Source organism: Excalfactoria chinensis, chromosome 17, assembly GCF_039878825.1.
Source record: "Excalfactoria chinensis isolate bCotChi1 chromosome 17, bCotChi1.hap2, whole genome shotgun sequence".
NCBI lineage: Eukaryota > Metazoa > Chordata > Aves > Galliformes > Phasianidae > Excalfactoria > Excalfactoria chinensis.
In genome coordinates, this window is record NC_092841.1 from 1,802,574 (window position 1) to 1,819,900 (window position 17,327).

Here is a 17,327-nt window from a genome sequence, read left to right on the forward strand (position 1 = left end):
ACAAAGGCAGCTCGCTGAGGACATGCCTCCTCTTATCTGCTCCTTGCATTTCCCAGCTTGTTTGTTTTGTTTTCACCCTCCAAAGAGGAGGAGGGTGGTGCTGCTTGTGCGAGGCCAGCCACCTCTGAACCCCAGCGCCAGAAGCCCTTTTCATGCTCTATAAATTTTATTGGAAAATCTGTTTCGCTCGAGGGGGGTTATTTTTTTTCCTCCCTCGGTAACGCACCATGAAAAGGCTCATTAAAAAGTGAGCTCCTTGTTCTGATTAATCCTTCCAAGCAGGCAGAGGTGACACATGCTAATGACATTTCCAGCCGGGCTGGTCCCCTGGGACACCAGCTTGAAGGAGCGCCGTGTTGGACGTTGGGAAGGTTGCTCTTGGCTGCAGCACGCGTTTGTAGTGGAGAAATGCCGGCAGGAGCCAGGCAGCCGCTGTCTCTCAGGCAGGATGAGGAGGCTTTGTTCTCCAGATGCATCTCCCGGCGTGTCTTCCCATGGACACGGGCTGTTCCCAGCATCCAGAAGGGTTTGGGAAGAGGTGGAATGCACATCCCTGGCGTGAGCACGCGTCCACACAGCACGTCCGAGGGCTGCTGGGATGCACCAGCGCCTGTCTGCACCGGGCTGTTTTGCTAACCCCAGCCTGCTGCTCGGCCCTGCCAAGGCTCTGATGTTCTTGGAGAACACGGAGCTAATGAGGCACCTTTCCCAAACAACCACTGACCTGATGAACCGGGCTGCTGTGGGCTCAGCAGGCTGCGACCCGCAGCAAACGGGAGTGGATCGATCCTCGTGGATCACCTTGTGTCACTCCCTGTCTTCATCATCACCTGTGTCTGGTGTTAGGGAGATCCATCTTCAGCCTAACCCTTCTCCACTGCTTTCCTTACAAGCTAAGACTGACCTCCAGTCCAGGGATGGAGGTTCAGTTTTAATGTGGTAGGACCCAAAGCTGAAATTTCACTCTTCCCTCTCCTGCTGGAAACCAGGATCCCTATGGCTGGGGAAAGGAAGAGCCAGAACAAGATATCTACAGTTGGAGAATGGAAGAACCAAATCAAGATCTCCAAGGCTGGAGAAAGGAAGAACTAAACCAAGATCCCTATGCCTGGAGACAGAAACAAGCCAAGATCCCTGTAGCTGGTGTGAGGAAGAACCAAACCAAGATCTCAATGGCTGGAGGAAGGAAGAAGCAGTGAAGATCCCAGATTGGGTCAAGGATATGCCCAGGGGCACCCCAAACAGGAAGGAGATGTTGAGCAGTCTGAGCTGTACTGATACTTCTCTACTTGGACCCAACTCAGCATGACACAAGGCAGAAAGCCATCAGAACAAAGCCCATGCACCCTGCCCCTAGCAAGCACCCAGTCCTTAGCACACTGAGTGCCCCACATCGATGAGCAGCAGCAAGATGTGATGGTACTGAGTCAACTTTGGTTTTCTTGGAGAGTCCTGGCCATTGTGGCCAAGAAACATAGGGGCTCTGTAATGCTTTGTTGGGCCAGGAATACAGTGAGTGTGAAAGAAGGTTGCCGTGTTATATAAGTAAGAAAAGGGGAATTGTATTTAGCCTGGCACAGGGCAGTTGTTTTCACTGACATAGAGCTATGTGTGGAGCACAGCTCATGGCTTCTTCCTGGGTGAGGTCTTGTTCATTTTGGACTGAGCAGCCCCAGGTCAGGGAGGTAAAGCTGCAGTCAGTCTGTGGGTGCAAGGGAAGGTCAGGGATGCTAAAGGCAGGGCAGGTGAGAACCCCAGTCCAGGGCTGGGGATCTTCTGGACATCTCCCTCATCTCCTGGCTGTGAGATCCTCCCTGCTTTATCTTGGGTGGTGAAAGCATCTGTGTTAAAGGCAGATGAAACAATGCAATGGAATTCGATTCTGTTTCATGGCTGCATGGTTTATTCAGAGGGATCACAGGCGATTTTCAGCCCATTGCCACCTGGAGAGACAAATAGAAGGGAGTGCTGCTTCCAAAGGACTACCCATTGAGTGGCCTTGGCTCTGCCAAAGCCAAAGTAGTGGAAGGTTGAAAATGATTTGGGCAGGATTGGGACCAAACGATTGCCCAGAGCAGGGGATGTGTTGGGTGCACTCACTGCAGTCGGCACTGCCCAGCCTTGTTAGCTAAGCCAGGCTGCAGCCCAGACAGACTTGCAGGAGTGAAACATCAGCTCCTGTTGTCATTGGTGTGGATGGAGAACACTGCAAAGGGCTGTGGCAAGGTGCAGACTTGAAGTTCCCTCTCTCATAGACCCACTGAGCATCCCAGGGCTGCTACTTTAGAAGGGGAATCAGACTTGATGGTCCCCAGGATCCCTTCCATCCCTTACAATTCTGTGATTCTATGTGTGATTCTCACCTCCAACTGTTCTGGAAGCTATGCTTTTCCCTTCCAGGTGCATTTCCTGCTCTTTGGTCTGACTGATATTGATTCAGGACTGTATTTACCCAAAATAAGAGGCTTTGGGGTTTGTTAAATATATGAGACAAGTAGCAGTGAGTACAGAAGTTGTTCTCCAGGGCTTGATGTTGATGAAGCCTCACTACAAATGTGCATCTTCAGTGTGCCATGCCTGGAATCCTACAGCTCTGCTGCCATGGGCAGATGGGATGGAAGCAGGGCAAGCAGCACCACCTCCCTGGGCTGATGCTAGCAAGTCCCAGATCCTCTCAAACCCAATGGAAATGATCCATTTGGGGCACCACCTCTAGATGGAATCTGGTGGTGAATGAGTCGTGATGGAGGGTGGCTGCAGACCTGTCTGTGTCTGTGTTCCTTCATCCTCCAGCACTGAGGGATGTGGAACCCTTCCCATCACAAAACAAGGCTGTGGACAGGACTGCAGCTCACCAGGGGCTGCCCCTGTGCTCAAAGCCACAGCCGTGTGCCCACTGCACCCAGCCAAACCCCAGCTGACAGCCCCAGTTCTGCTCTTACAGCAGATACTCCAGATTACAACTGTCAGTTTAGTTTAGTTTGTCAACAAAAGCAATAAATAAACCCCTCTCACTGCAGCTGGGAAGAATCTGCTCTACTTGTTTTCAAAGGGAGAAGGGTTTTGTCCATCTGGGAAACGTGCTTGGCCAAAGGTGAAGGAGATTTCAGCTCTGGAGGGGACATCAGAAAGAGCTTTTGGGCTGACTGTCCAAGTTTGGCTTGAAAAGGAGAAATGATGTTTGTCCTGGTGGAGATTTGTTTGATTCTTTGCTTGAGAGTTGAGGTTACCAAGGCTGAGGTGAAAAGGGCATGGATGCAGCAGCCATCCCACCTCAGTCAGATTCAAGCCCATAAGGACCTCAAAAGGCTTCAGACTCCACCATAAGGCTGAGAGTTGAGCCACCTTTGCCTCACCTGTTTCATGCTATTGGCCTCCCCATGGCACACTGCCCTCTTTAGCTGACTTTGTGCCTGGTGACTCCGCTCTCCCAGCCCCTATGGCAAGGTGTTGCTCCATGGGTTCATTTTCCTCTCTGGAGCCTCTGTTTTTGTGGCTTTCAAAGGCATTTTTTCCTAATGCGGGAACATCCCTGGAGGCCCTGAGCGTTCCCTGACATCCGCGTGAGGGGAGCAGCCCTTTGCTGTGCAAACATCTGGGCTCCTCGGAAATGCCGCGTGTTCCTGCCGGTGCTCTGCTGCGTGTTAATGCTTACAAAATTATGTTTATTTCCTGCCACAAGGATCAGCCTTCAGCCCGGGGTTATTTCCAGGGCTGCAGAGAGCTTTGTGCCAGAGATGCAAACCGTGGCAAACAAGCACTTAAAAGTCCTTATAAGAAGCAGCAGCAGGAAAACCACAGACACTGCGAGGTTTGGTTTGGGAAGGCGAGAGGGAATGGTGTGCTGGGAGCTGCTCAGTGCTGAGTGAGGGATGTGACAGTGGGTGACACCTGGATGGTGTCTGCCATCACCTGTGGGGACACAGCTGGCCTTCCCCAGGGATGGTGGTCTATGGCCAGAAATCCTCCATGGGAGGGATTGTGCACGTTGCCCTGCAGTGCTGTGGTTGGAGCTGATGAGTCTCTGGGTCTCCCAGCGTATTCAGGCTTGCTGTGGGGCTAGCAGGTTGCTGGTTGGCATAGTGTGGGGCTCTCACAGCCCTGCAGGCTTTGACCCGTGGGGTTTCCATCCTGGGGATGGGGTGAGCACTGGTGTCTCTGGTCAAACTGGAACTGCAAAAGCTGTTCTGTCCAAAGGTGGGCTGAGCTGCAGCTTGTCTCCCTGCTCATGCCAAAGCGTTTGCCACCCTTCTCACTTCCCTTCCTTCAGCCTACCAGCAGTTCAGGCCATAGAAATGCTTTACTTGATCCCCCCCCCCAACTCCCATTTGGTTGGATCTCTTGCTGCTCAGTGTCCCTCCTCCTGATGCTTTGAGGTGACTGTGGCTTTCAGAGCCCTTTTGCAGCAGAAAACCAACATGCTGCATTTCCAAAATGCCCAGATGGGTATTTCCAATGACTTAACAGGAAAACCAGCTCCTCTTTACAGCTCAGGACTCAGAGAGCAGCTCCAGCTGGTCCCAAGATGCTGCAGCCAATGGGCTGGAAAATGTCCCACAGCTGAGATGGGATGCCACAGGCTCTGGGTCCGGGTCCTGAGAGCATCACTGCGGTGCAGCCCTGCGGGACTGAGAATGTGCAAATTGGGCTCTTAAGGGCCTTAATGCAAGAGCAGGGTGCAGATGTTGGGCTGCGTTCATGTCTGTGAAACCTCTGGCATCCAATGGAGCTGGCACCATCAGGAGCAGCTCCAGCATCTTGAGGACAACATACAGGGCTGTCCCCATGGAGGAGAAGAAGAGCTGGGGGAGCAGAGGACAGAAGCATCATAGAAATCACTGACACAGCATCCACAGCCCCAGCACAGTCCAGGTCCCACCGCCAGCATCTCCCCCTTGCTGTGCATCGCTATAGGAAGCCTCAGTGAAGTCATCCCGGCTCGCGGTGCAGCCATGCAGGAATGCACTAACCAGGAGTTGTTCTGAGGTCAGAAAGGAATAAGTCTTCTGCAGACAATTGATGTTGTTATTAAAAACATCCACGCGAGAGAAGGAAGGGGGGGGGCAGGGGGGGGAGGGGGAGGGAGGTCCTCTCTCTTTCCTGTTTGGGAAATAGTTTCTCACTGCATCCATCAAGAGAAAGAATTCTGTATGAAAAATTCATTTAGGGAAAAAAAAAAAAAAAGAGAGAGAAAGAAAAAAGAAATAAAGAAAGTTTCTGGGGCACACGAGCCTGAAAATGAGCCGCAACAGGATCAGAGGTTTGGCTCCGAGCAGCAGCCAAAATGCAAAAGCAGAGGCCAGAGAGAAATACAGAGTGAAACACAGGAGCTCTGCTCCTGGCTGGGTGCTGGAAGTGGAGGAAACGCGGCTTCCTTGGGAGAAATGCAATCCTCTCTCTGCAGCACTTGGGCAAAATTCACGAGCTTCAGATGAAGCCTGGAGCAGCTCTCCCACCGAGAGGCTCGATGTGAGCCTTACCTCTTGGTGAGGGCTGCGGGGGGGAGGGAAGGAGTCAAGAAAAGGGGGAGAAACCTCTATGCCCAGCGATGATGAGACCCCAGCACTGCTGCCCAAAGCTGTGGGTGCTCCATCCCTGGCTACGGTAGGCACTGCACAGTGGAGCTGGGGAGGGCAGGGTTTGGAATGGTGCGGTCTTTTAAGGTCCCTTCCAACCCAAACATGTTGCAGTTCTATGAATGCATGTTTGAAACCATTCAGGTCTGCGGACTGCTCTCCAGGGAGCAGTGAAGCTAATTGCCCGTGATAAGCTAATTAATGGGATCTGATAACACCTGCCTAGTGTGCAGCGTCCTGACAGCAGGGGATAAAGTGTTGGCTGAGGGTCTGGAGCTCTGTGGCACCGTGACTGATGCCACATCCCAACCTTTCCATAGCACCTGCGTGGAGCTGAGCACATGAAGGCTGCAGGGTTGCAAAAGGAGCACTGGGGGTGCATAGGAAGCACTGGAGTTGCATGGAGAGCGCTGGGGTTGCAGAAGGAGCAGGTGACAGTGCCTTGCTCCCAGCACAGGCTCCTCATGCTCCCAGCACACCAGCATGTAGCAGACTATGGCCATACATTAGAGGTAGCACTGATAAGAGGGATAAGCCTGCCTGCTTTTGATAAAGCCCCAATCTCCAGGAAATCCAAACACAGCAAAGCTGTGCAGGGCAGTCGTGGCACCCACCTGGGTTCTGGGAGCACAACGAGCAGCGTCTCCTCACAGAGCATCCCTGTCCACAGCAGTGATAGCGGTGATGGGGAGGTCAGGCACACAGGGTGGAGTTTTCCTCCTGTCTGAGCTCCCTGATAACCTCCCCTGAGATAAGCCAGCTCTGTTTGCCCAGGCTTAGCTGCACCACAAAGGAGCGCTTTGCACAGCCCTGGAGGTGCAAATAGTGCTGAGCACACAGGGGCATCACGGCCCTTCACACCTGCACTAGGTTTTAAGGCCAGAACAGCGCTGGTGCAGGGCTCAGGTTAACACCTCAGAGAGTAAGGAGTGAAAGGAGCTGAAGGAGAAAGGGAAAAGGGTTTCCTGCAGCCAGAAGATCCCAGGTCTGTCACCTGAAAGGGAAACTGAGGCACAGCACTGTTTGAATCACTCTGGGACCTGCAGCAGTGCCATGACAGCACCTTCCCTGTGCCTGCTGGAACGTGGAGAGTTCAGGAGCACAGATTTTGGGGGCTGTTTGCTGCTGAGATGAACCAGTTGACTGTGGGCTTGGGCTGCTTCTGCACCGAGCTGCAGTGACACTGTGACACGGTGACACGGTGCAGTGCTACTGGCTCCATGTCACCTCGGAGGGGCACAGCACTGAGCCCAGCAGTGACCACCAGCCACTCTCAGAGGCTGCAGGACTGAAGCTCCAGTGGCAGATCTGCCCGGCTCTGGTTTAACAATCCCCCTGGCCCTGCTCCAGATGGGATTGGGAAATGAGCTGGGGTTAAAACAACACAACACGCTCCTCAGCATGCTCTGGTGGTGCTTCAACCCCAGCTCTGCACAACCTGACCTCACAGGCAGAGGGGTAGGGGCTGCCCCAATGGCATCGCAGCTCCAGGGGAGGGATAAAGCTGCTCAGCATCCATCACCCCCCAGCATTACTGTCACCCTCTTGGCACTGTCATCACCCCACTTGACTGTCAGTCCATGGCTGCTGGTTCCCAGTGTCTCCGCTCCCCAGGGCGGTGCAGGAGTGCAGCTGGGGCTGTCTGTGTCTCTGTAGGCTGAGCAGATTTCATACAGATTCTTCAGTCCGTTGCCTCTCTGCCGGGTTGGTTGCATCGTTGCGCCTTTTGCATTTCAAGTAAACTTTGCTCTGAATGTGCAAATTCTTTCAATATCTGTTTCTGCTGTGGCTTTAACCCTTACGTGTCCAACACGATCCCTCACTGGGAGTGCAGGAAGCCTTGTGGGACAGTGCCTTGGTGTGGGAACAGTGCAGGGACAGCGGTGGCCCCATGTGCTGTGTGTGCTGGGTCCTGGCTCTGTGCAGGGGCACCTCGGGGTCAGCCCATGGCCGGGGCTCCCTGCTGGATGAATTATGGGATGCAAACAATGCATTTCCAAGCATTTATGACCGTAGGAGGCCAGATACGGATGGTGCAATTACATGAAAAAAAGGCTGATGACAGCCTGGCATCATCTCCCCAACTGAAATAGAGGGCCTATTTCTTGACTTTTCCTTTCTAAAACAATAAGTTAGTCGAGTTCCTTCCAGGCTGGAGTTTATCTGCAGCCTTTCTCCATCATACCTGGCATAAAGAGAAAGCTTCCTGCTCCTGCTGCAGGAAAGGAGCTCCTGCTAGGTGTCAGAGAGCCTTGCTCCCCACTCCATGGTGGGCTCAGGATCTGGGCTATGGAGCTCGAGCTTCCATCTCTGGCAGCCTTGTTTGTGAGCATTTCAGCTGAAGAGCAGCCAACCCCAGGCTGGAGGAAGCAGGGGTGATTTGCAGCCCATCTCCAGGCACACTGTGCACTGTGTGCTGCACCAGGGCTCGGCTCACTGTCATCTGCATCCTGTGTTGAGTAAGAGCGCTTTTGTCTTGGGCTAAAAACGCTGTGGGTGAGGAGCTGCCACACATCTCAACATGTCAGTACTACCACATGGCAGGCCCACAGGTTTCTATCCATCCTCGCTGCTCTGAAGGGGCTGCTGGAGGTCACTGGGGATGTCCCCGAGGGTTCGGGCAGGAAGACACAGAGTAGTGGGATGCATCACGGCCAGCAGCTGCTCGCCACGTGTGCAGTGGGGAGACCTCTGCTGCTCACAGCCTGGGCAGATCTGGCTCCTAACCCATGCAGCGTGACTCCCTGGGGTAAGTTTCGCTCAGCTTGTGGTGCTTTGTAGGGGGGGCAACACGAGCAGCAGGAAATACCTGCTGAGATGCTGGTGCTTCAGGTCGGCCTGGAAAGAATCAGTGTGGGAGCAGTTATGAACAAATCTCCTTGCCTGAAATGAGAAAGGATGGGGTCACGCTGCAGTCAAGTCACAGCAGTGCCCGGTGCTGCCAGAATGGGCTCTGTGCCTCGTGGCACTGCAGGAAGGTGATAACGCTGAGTGCTGGCAAAGCGACCTGCAGCAGCTGATCTGATGGGATGGGTCTTTCTCCTTCTGGGCTTTGAGAAGATTTGGAGTTTCTCTATTTACTCCCAAAAGGACACGCCAGTGACCACAGCCATTTTGGGTGTAGTTTCAGGATTGCTGGGCTTTGCCAAGCCTTCTGATGCTCCCACTGGCAACCAGTGTGTGAGCAGGGTGCTGGAGTTCAGGTCCTTGCTCCTGAGCTTGGGTTGACCACTGCAAGAGAGATCTTCAGGGCACCCTTCCAACCTCTATGCCATTTCAGACCGAACATTTCCCCCCATTTTTCAGCGACTTACTCACATTCGAATTGGACTTACTCCATTTTCAGTGACTTAAAATTCAACTAAATTTGCGCAGTTCTTCCTAGAGACAGCACAAGACCCATCCCTACCAGGGAGCGATGTTTTTCTTTTTAAGCCTTGGCCTCAACCATAAGGGCAACAGATTTTCTTTAAGAAAAGAAATCCCCAAACTTTTTAGCGTTGGCACGGCGCTCTATTTTTCACTCGCTTCTCCTTAGCAGCTGAATCATTTTAGCAGGAACCCTTCCAAAAACATTCAGCCTGAGTCAGACACCCAGTCTCAAATATTTAAGCCCAAACAGTGAGTTTGGCATTTTCTTAATGTGAGAGCAAACAAAGCTCTTATCGGTGGGGATGTTGGGGTAGGGACACATTGCTGTGACCAAGCTCCAGCTGCCGGCTGTGTTTGTGGCTGTGTGTTTTGTGGTACTTTTATCCAGCTCCTTGGGTTGAGCATCAGGATACCCTGGGATCTGTCACAGACCTCACGTCTCCCTCGTGGCCGCAGCATCCCGTGGGTTTCCCCTTCATTGGGTCATCCCCAGCTAACCAAAGTGAGTTCCCACCCTCCTCCTCACTCGGGCATAGCACACACATATGGTGCTGCAAGGGACCAGGAACCTTCCCATTCCAACCCCAACACTGGCTCCAAGTGCTCCATCCCCATCATCCCTGCTCTTAGATTTGAGTGTGGCTGCTTCTTCTACCCATCGACTCATAGAACCACCAAGGTTGGAAAAGACCTCTAAGATCAACCCCAACCCACCCCCACCATGCCCATTAAACCACATTCCTGTGTGCCACATCTCCACGGTTCCCAAACACATCCAGAGAAGATGACTCCCCCATCTCCTTGGGCAGCCTGTTCCAGTGCTCAACCAAATATGGACCCAAAAATAAAAGGATCCCCCAAATGCCTGCAGGTCTCCGGGGGCTTAAAACATGGACAGCATGGCCCTGGTTGTATGAAGTATGTGAGCCTTGCTCCTGCAGGAGACAAATAATGGCTCAGACTGAACTAACAGATTCCTTTGTGAAAATAAAATAAAATAAACTTGTCTGGGAAAAGGATAATTTTGAGGAGACTGAGACTGTTCATAAAATTAAGTCAAATTTAGAGATTGTTTTCAGCCCCTGGCTTCTTCTCTCCTCTCCCATCCTTTCCACCCTCCCTCCCCCCCAACCTCCCAAATTATTGTTCACAAAAATTAAAACAAAATGTTGTGGGGTTTTCGTTTGCTTAAAAAGCAATTTTCATCTTGAAAATGCCCAAAATATAAGTTTGGAAGGGTGGGGTGATTTGGAAGGGCCACATTGTCATTGCTGAATGAAAACCACAGGGAGGAATGCGTCCAGGGGGACATGGGCATGGGGGTATGGTGGCAACACAAAGGACACTGCCAGCCTGCATCTCCAACCACAAATCTTCCATTGCCCCAGCAAGAATATCCTGCCCACCTTGGCCATCTGCTATATAGAGCAGTTTGTCCTTAAATTGTGTTTTTGTAGAATCATAGAGTCATTGAATGGTGTAGGATGGAAGGGACCTTATAAAGATCATAGAGCTCCATCTCCCTGCCGTGGGCTGGCTGCCTCCATAGCCCAGGATGCCTAGGGCCCATCCATGTCCTTCAGAGCCTCCAGGGACAGAGCACACAAAGCTTTGACCAGCTCCATACCACAGCTTTCCTCTTTTCCAGCCCACTTTCCTCCAGGCTTGTGAATATCTGTGTTTCATTTTACTGGGGTCAGCAGCGTGGAGGGCCATCTGATGGCCTGTGTGCATCTGTGTACAATGAAGGCTGGGGAGATCCTTTGCAAATGAAGGGAAAGAAGGGAGCAGGAGACAGGAGCACTGAGTTCAGCTGAGCAGCAGGAGCAAAAACCTTGCACTGGGAGCTCGCAGCACTGGGCATTTGCTCCCCATCAGATCTGGAGCACCTCCTGTGTGGGGTGAGACACAAGGTGTGAGCAGCGGGGGTGATGCCGATGCTGGGAGGTGACTCCTTGCAGCCAGCAAAGTTGTTCATAGAAAGAGAAGATGGATTGCCAAAGAGTCACTCACTGTGGTGGGGAAACAAACCCAGAAGCAGTGGCTGGGAACAAATGCCAGGCCAGTGGGTGTCTGAAAGCAGGCAAGAGGCTTTAGCAGAGAGGGCAATGAACCCTCAGCAAGGGGAGCCCTATGGTGTCTCCTTTCCCCAGTGCCTTCATCCCAGCTCTGCACCCCATATCCCCATCACCAGCTCTCACCATGATGCACCCCAGCCTCATCCCCAGCAAGGTCTTGCTGATGGAAAGCATCCTAGTGCATGGGGTTAGGAGGTGACCGGTAACCAGCAAATGCCTCTGGTGGAACTCTGACAGCCCAGGCAGTGCTGTTGGTGTCACAGTTCACTGACAAATCATATTGGAGAGATGGCCCCACAGCCTCTTGTGAGGTCCGGCTTCTTCTCTCCTCCCCACATGGCATCCTTGAAAGCTTAAACACTGCCCTGGGCTGGGAGCAGCTCCACGCACCCCACTCACTCTTCCCATGCAGCTCTGCCCACTGGACCAGCCGAAATGTTTGCAAAGACCCTGAGAAACCCCTGGGAGCTTTGAGTCCCAGCTTTGCAAACACATCTCTGTTTATCGAGCAACCCAAAGAAATGCAAAGATTTTCACTCGCTCTCCGGGTGGGCTCAACTTTGAGTCATTCAAAGGGACATGCCAATGCAAAATACTGGAGAACCAGCTCCAACTTTCCTCCAACACAAGTGGAGAAGAGCTCTTTCTTCCCCAGATCCAGCCAACATGCATATTTTCCATGAAGTGTGAAAGCTCTTTGGACACAACACAACTTGTTGGAGGAGGTGAGCATTCGTGCTTCTTGGGAGAATATTCACGTCTTCTGGCTTTGGGGAAGAAGGAGCTCTTCTCCATGCCACCACTTGGAGAAATATTTCTGTGTTGTTCAGCTTGGGACCAAGTACAGAGTTGGCTGAGTGCTCAATTCAGAGCTGCGGCATCAGGAATCGTGTTTTAGCACCACTTTGCATCATTAGGGTCTGTGGGAGGTGAGGTCGGGCCCTGGTGTGCTCCCTGCAGCAATTGGGGTTGCGTGGGGGAAGCAGGGGAGCGGCTCTGCATCCTGCTGGGCAGACGTGGCTGCGGGACTATGCTTCCCATGATGGCTTTGCACTGAGAGCAAGCCGGGGATTGTTCCCGATTAGTAACCCGGAACTGCACTGTAAATTTCAGGGCTGAAATTTGATAATTAAGCAAATATCGCATGCCTTTGTCTTGGGAAAGCACCATAAGGTAAACAGGAAGGAATGAGGGATTAAGACATCTCCGTTCAAAAGGAAGGTGACAAGCGCAGAGCCGTGACACCTTCGCGCCGCGTGGGGGGCCCAGCTGCGGGCTGGCATTGCACAGCTGCATTGTTCAGGGGCAAAGAGCAAACAAAAGCAACGGGGAAGGAAAACAAGCTGTAAAACCCTGCAAAGCGCACAGCAACCGCCTCCTGACGGCCTCGTGACAGCCCCGGGGTCGCGCTTTTGAAGTCCTCCCTTTGCCTTTTGCCAGAGCCCCGTGTTAAAGTGGTGTGGTGGTGACACTGGGGTGTGCAGGGGGGACACGGGACGCCTCCCAGAGGGTTGGCAACAGCGCATTTCAGGTGGTCAGAGCAGACTTTGGTGTTGGGTTGGCTGAGATGGAGATGGAGAGGTGAGGGCTGTGGGCTGCATAGCAAGGAATGCCAGGAAAGGAGAGGATGGGGAAGGTTTTGAAATGGTTCATAGGGCTCAAATGTGTGTTTTGGGACTCATGCAATGGGAAATATGGGATGGGACGGGAGGTGGTGCTGGAAGCTCTGAGGCAGGTGGGTTGGGGGGAATTGGCAGTGGGATGTCCTCAAAGCTCCGCAGTGCTCAGGGATGGGTGTGTGGGTTGGCAGCTGCCACCATGGGGTAACACTGGGGATGTGCAGTGTGGGGTGACCATGCATTGATGCCCTGTGCTCTATGCCTCCCACAGCCTGCAACTGCAACCTGCACGCACGGCGCTGCCGCTTCAACATGGAGCTGTACAAGCTGTCGGGCAGAAAGAGCGGCGGGGTCTGCCTCAACTGCAGGCACAACACGGCCGGGCGGCACTGCCACTACTGCAAGGAGGGCTTCTACCGCGACCTCAGCAAGCCCATCTCCCACCGCAAGGCCTGCAAAGGTACCTCTATGGAGCCCCTAAAGGCATGGGATGGCACTTCAGCATGGTTGGGTGCCTACAGCCCCCGCACTGCCAAAGCTCTGCTGTTTTAAATAAGAGCAAATCCTGCAAACTCAATGCCGTAAGCCCACGCTTCCCAGATGCGGGCTCATCCATCCCCTCAAACAATTGTTCTTTCCTCTTCCCCCTGCCTTCTCACACCGCTCTTGAAACTTGAGCTTTGCCGCATTGAAACGCTCCTCCAAACCCCCCACAGGTTGTGACAAAATGTGGCCGTTGGTGCTCCCAGATACAAAGCACTGCAATAAATATGCCGGTGCGCCGGCGGCCCCCCGACTCGCGGGCTATTAGCACGATTTCACACTCGTTGCAATGGGTTATTGTTGGTGTAATCCACCATCCTACACAAAAGCGGGCGAAATGGAGTTTCCTCCAGCAAAGGCATCCCTTTGAACGCCGGCTTTTCCCGAGCCCTGGTTATATCACTGTGTTTTATGTAAACCCCCGTTTTGCGGCCCTGATTCAAGGGCTGCTCTGAAATAATTGTTGCAAATATGATTTTTTCACATGTACCCTGTTTAACCCAATGTATGCCAGGCAGGGACCCACTGAGGAGTCCCAAAGCACCAAGGCCATGCTTCCATTTGTTGTGCTTTCTTCTTTTTCCCATTGTTGCTCATGGTGGAACCCCACATCTGGCTCTTTCCAACTCTTTCCAACCTCCACCTGGCTCCTCACACTGCATATCAGTGCTGTATCAGCTCATGGGATTAAATCCAGCCCTGGTAACTGATGGGTTATTGGCACTGATGTCATCTTCTTGGAACAAAACCCCATGTGGTTGTACAGCCTGGCCATAAAACAGGCCCATATTTTTGAGGATGGATGTGCCTGATTTTTGAAGACAAATGATGACAAATGATAGGCATTATGGGCACACATGGGAGGAAGGCAGGATTTGGTTTCTAAAGGAGGGGGAACAGAGCTCTTGGTGGCAGGGACAGTGGGCCGTGTGCCCCATCCCTCTCCATCGACTATAGAGGGAGCTGCGGGACCAGCTTTGAGTTCAGCGACCATCTCTTGGGGTCAAACTGGAGGAGATGAGGCCTTGCACCCCCCACCCCCCCTAGGGATGCCGGGTGCTCTGATGCTCATCTGGACAAAGGTTAGATGTCTCATGGCTGGCACATCTCAAAGACAAGGAGATGCTGGCTGGGGGGCCCCTGTGCATGGCCCCCAAGGTGGCTCCTGGCCTTGGCCCTTCCCAGCCTACAGCAATTCCCCCTGCTAAATGGGTTCCACTGGTTTCCCACAGCACTGTAGGGATAGGGTTACATTTAGGGTTAGGGTTGGGGTTGGATTTAGGATTAGGGTTAGGATGCTGGATGGCAGTGCAGGAGATCTATCCTTGCTGCCCACCTCAGAGGAAGGTGAGGTGCATCCTAACAGAAATGGCTCCTTTCCCCCAACCACTTCACACCAATGCTCATGTCTAGCCCAGCCCATTCATGGCTTCACAAGGCTGTGTCCAATGCAAGACTTTCTACAGATTTCCTCCAGGGAGTTTGTGGTTTTCCAGCTTCCTTCTCTTCAACTTTTATTCTTCCTTGAAGACCAATTGTTGCCCCTTTGCTATGTGGGATGAGCCAGCCCCTGGTGCTGGTGGGCTGGGGTCAAATTCTTGCATCAGGGCTGGGTTGTCGCTGAGTGATCCCATCTCTGGAGAAACCCTGAACTTCCACAGTATCGATCTGCCCAACATAGGGCTTGCTTTCTCCATGGGTTTGCTCTTCCCTCTGGAACTGGGTGTGCATTATTGCAATCGCCTCCCACTGTGGCTGTCCCATTGACCTCCCATCCCTGTGCTGAGCTCCTTGCTCACCTGCTGCCTGTGCCTTGGGTTTGTGTTAAGATCGTCAGCTCTGAGGCCTTTGCTCCACTGCCAGATTTGATTGTATTATTATCAGTGGTAGAATCCACCCACAGGAGCCTCATTTCCCAGGGGACAAGCTAAAAACACATCAGGAGGAGAGACTGTTTGAGTTTTTTTCCTCAATGAAAGTACTTTCCAATCTGCTCTCCCTCCTGTAAGCAACCCCTGAACTCTGGAAGAAGCAGTTTCTCCCACAGGAGCAGGCTCAGCTCTACATTGCTTCAGTGCCATGAAGCCCCGTGCCTGCTCCTCTCTGCCTGCCCACACCTTCCCCTGGGTGTCTTTGATCAAAACTGATGTTTTTCAATGTAAAAAAAACAATAATAAACCAGGTCTGCCAGCAAAGCCAGCAGAAGGAGGCAGTGATGCTCTGGCCCTGCAGATCTCAGCATCCCCAGCAGCTCTCTGCAGTCACTTCAAGATGTACTCAGACAGCAGAGCTCATAGACAAGGAGGGAACTCTAGCAGCTCTTACCAGGAGGAGAGCCCTTGGCTTCTCCAGGTGCCAGCTCAGGAGGAGGAAATGGGAGAGCCCTGAGAAGCAGTGCAGGAAGGCAGACGCTGAAATGCCAGGAGATTATTTGTCTTTGTCTGATAAAAGAGGGAATTCATGTGCTGCTGGTGAGAAAGGCTTTAAATCTCCAGGAGAATGTGATGAGGAACACGCTGCGCGAACATGATCCCTAGGCAAACTAAATCCAGTTCACAATACTGCAGGCAAGGCAACGATCTCATGGCAAAACTGCACAGCACATCTTGAAAGCCATCATTAGGGTTCAGAGTTAATGGAGGAAACGTTTCAACCTCTGCTTATAGTCAGCAATCGGGGTGGGTAGGGCAGAGCCAGGCTGGCTGGAGGCACATCAGGTGCACAGCTTTCTCTTCCATATGGCGTAAGTAAGTGTGACATGAGCTGAGATCACACCTTCTGTTGTTCACTCAATGGGATTTCATTGTTCTGAAAGCTCGCCCAGGATGGAGCTGCCCGGAAAGCAGGAAGATGCTAATTCTCCAGCAGGGCGGTCCTTTCAGATCACCTCGGTCACACCTGAGGGAAGCTAAACCCGGAGCTTTGTGCCTCTGTTTGCCTTTCAGCACACGTGTGTGGGGAAGATTAGCAGCTGGCAGTGCCTCTGACCAGCATTCCGGGCTGGGAAAATGTTTGCATTTTTGTCATGCTACACCGTCTGCCTTTGGTGGGCCGGAGATATCCCAACAAGTTCCAACATTTTGCCAGGTTATTTTACATCCTTTCGTGCACAGTCTGAAGATTTCCTGCAGATTTTCTCAGTCCCGGCCCCCATATCCTGATATTGCTGATGCTGTGGTGGATGTCTCAGCAGCTCTGCACGAGGGGCAGTGATTAGTCCTGCAGCCCAAGACAAGGACACAGACCTCCAGTTCTGCAATAGCACATCCCCAGGGGAAATCTCCTCCTAGCTGCAGGCAGAGAGGAGCTGGCCAGGAGTGCCTATATCTGTATAGATATTAATCCCAGCTAATGTAACTACAGATGTTCTCATTCACGAGCCCATCTAATCCTGTTGGGTCTTTGCCATGGTGTCTCGTAGCACGAGCTCTACGAGTTAATTACGTGCGGTGCAAGGAAGCGTTTCCTTTGATCGCTGGAATAGGTTCCTCTTTGAGAGCAATGAATGTCCCTTTGTGCCTTCCTGGAGGAGCAGCACCTGTCTGACCCGGGCATGGTGCACGCCTTGGCACCTCTCCACCATCTCTTGGCACCGCTGCCGCCTCCTGGGTGCTCCTCCTGCCTTTCACTCGGGCTGAGGGCCCGACGCTGATTTCTATAGCATCCTGATGTGCTATTCAGCGTGGCTCTACCCCTCTCCAAGCACAACCTGCTATCTCCTGGCTCTTCTGTGCTCGGCTGCAATCAGCCAGATGTTTGCAGGCGGCTGGAGCTGAAGTGCTTGCAGCTGGCGGGGACCCTCCAGTGCTCCTCCCACCCGTGCATCCCTCAGGCTTTCAGCTGCCAGCCCCAAAATCCTCTGGCCACATTGGGCAGGTCCCACACTTTGGGCAGGGCCTGCACACACTGTGGAAGGTCCCACATGTTGGGCAGGTTCCATGCATTTATTTGTAAGGCCCCTTCCAAGTCATCCAAGGCACTGAGTCAGGGGGAAGCCAGCCACTCTCCACTGCTGTCCCTAACCACATCTCAGGCACCTGCTGCAGTGTGCTGCTCTTCCTTTCCCTTCCCTTCCCTTCCCTTCCCTTCCCTTCCCTTCCCTTCCCTTCCCTTCCCTTCCCTTCCCTTCCCTTCCCTTC

The 17,327-nt window shown here is 52.8% G+C and overlaps 1 protein-coding gene across 1 annotated transcript in view; it reads left to right on the plus strand.

The window, feature by feature from the left end:
• Positions 1-17,327, plus strand: part of NTN1 (netrin 1) — a 46,683-nt gene that overhangs the window by 21,332 nt on the left and 8,024 nt on the right. The window contains exon 2 of the mRNA XM_072352245.1: positions 12,917-13,105. Within this exon, the coding sequence (XP_072208346.1) occupies positions 12,917-13,105 (189 nt within the window). The remainder of the gene's footprint in view (positions 1-12,916; positions 13,106-17,327) is intronic.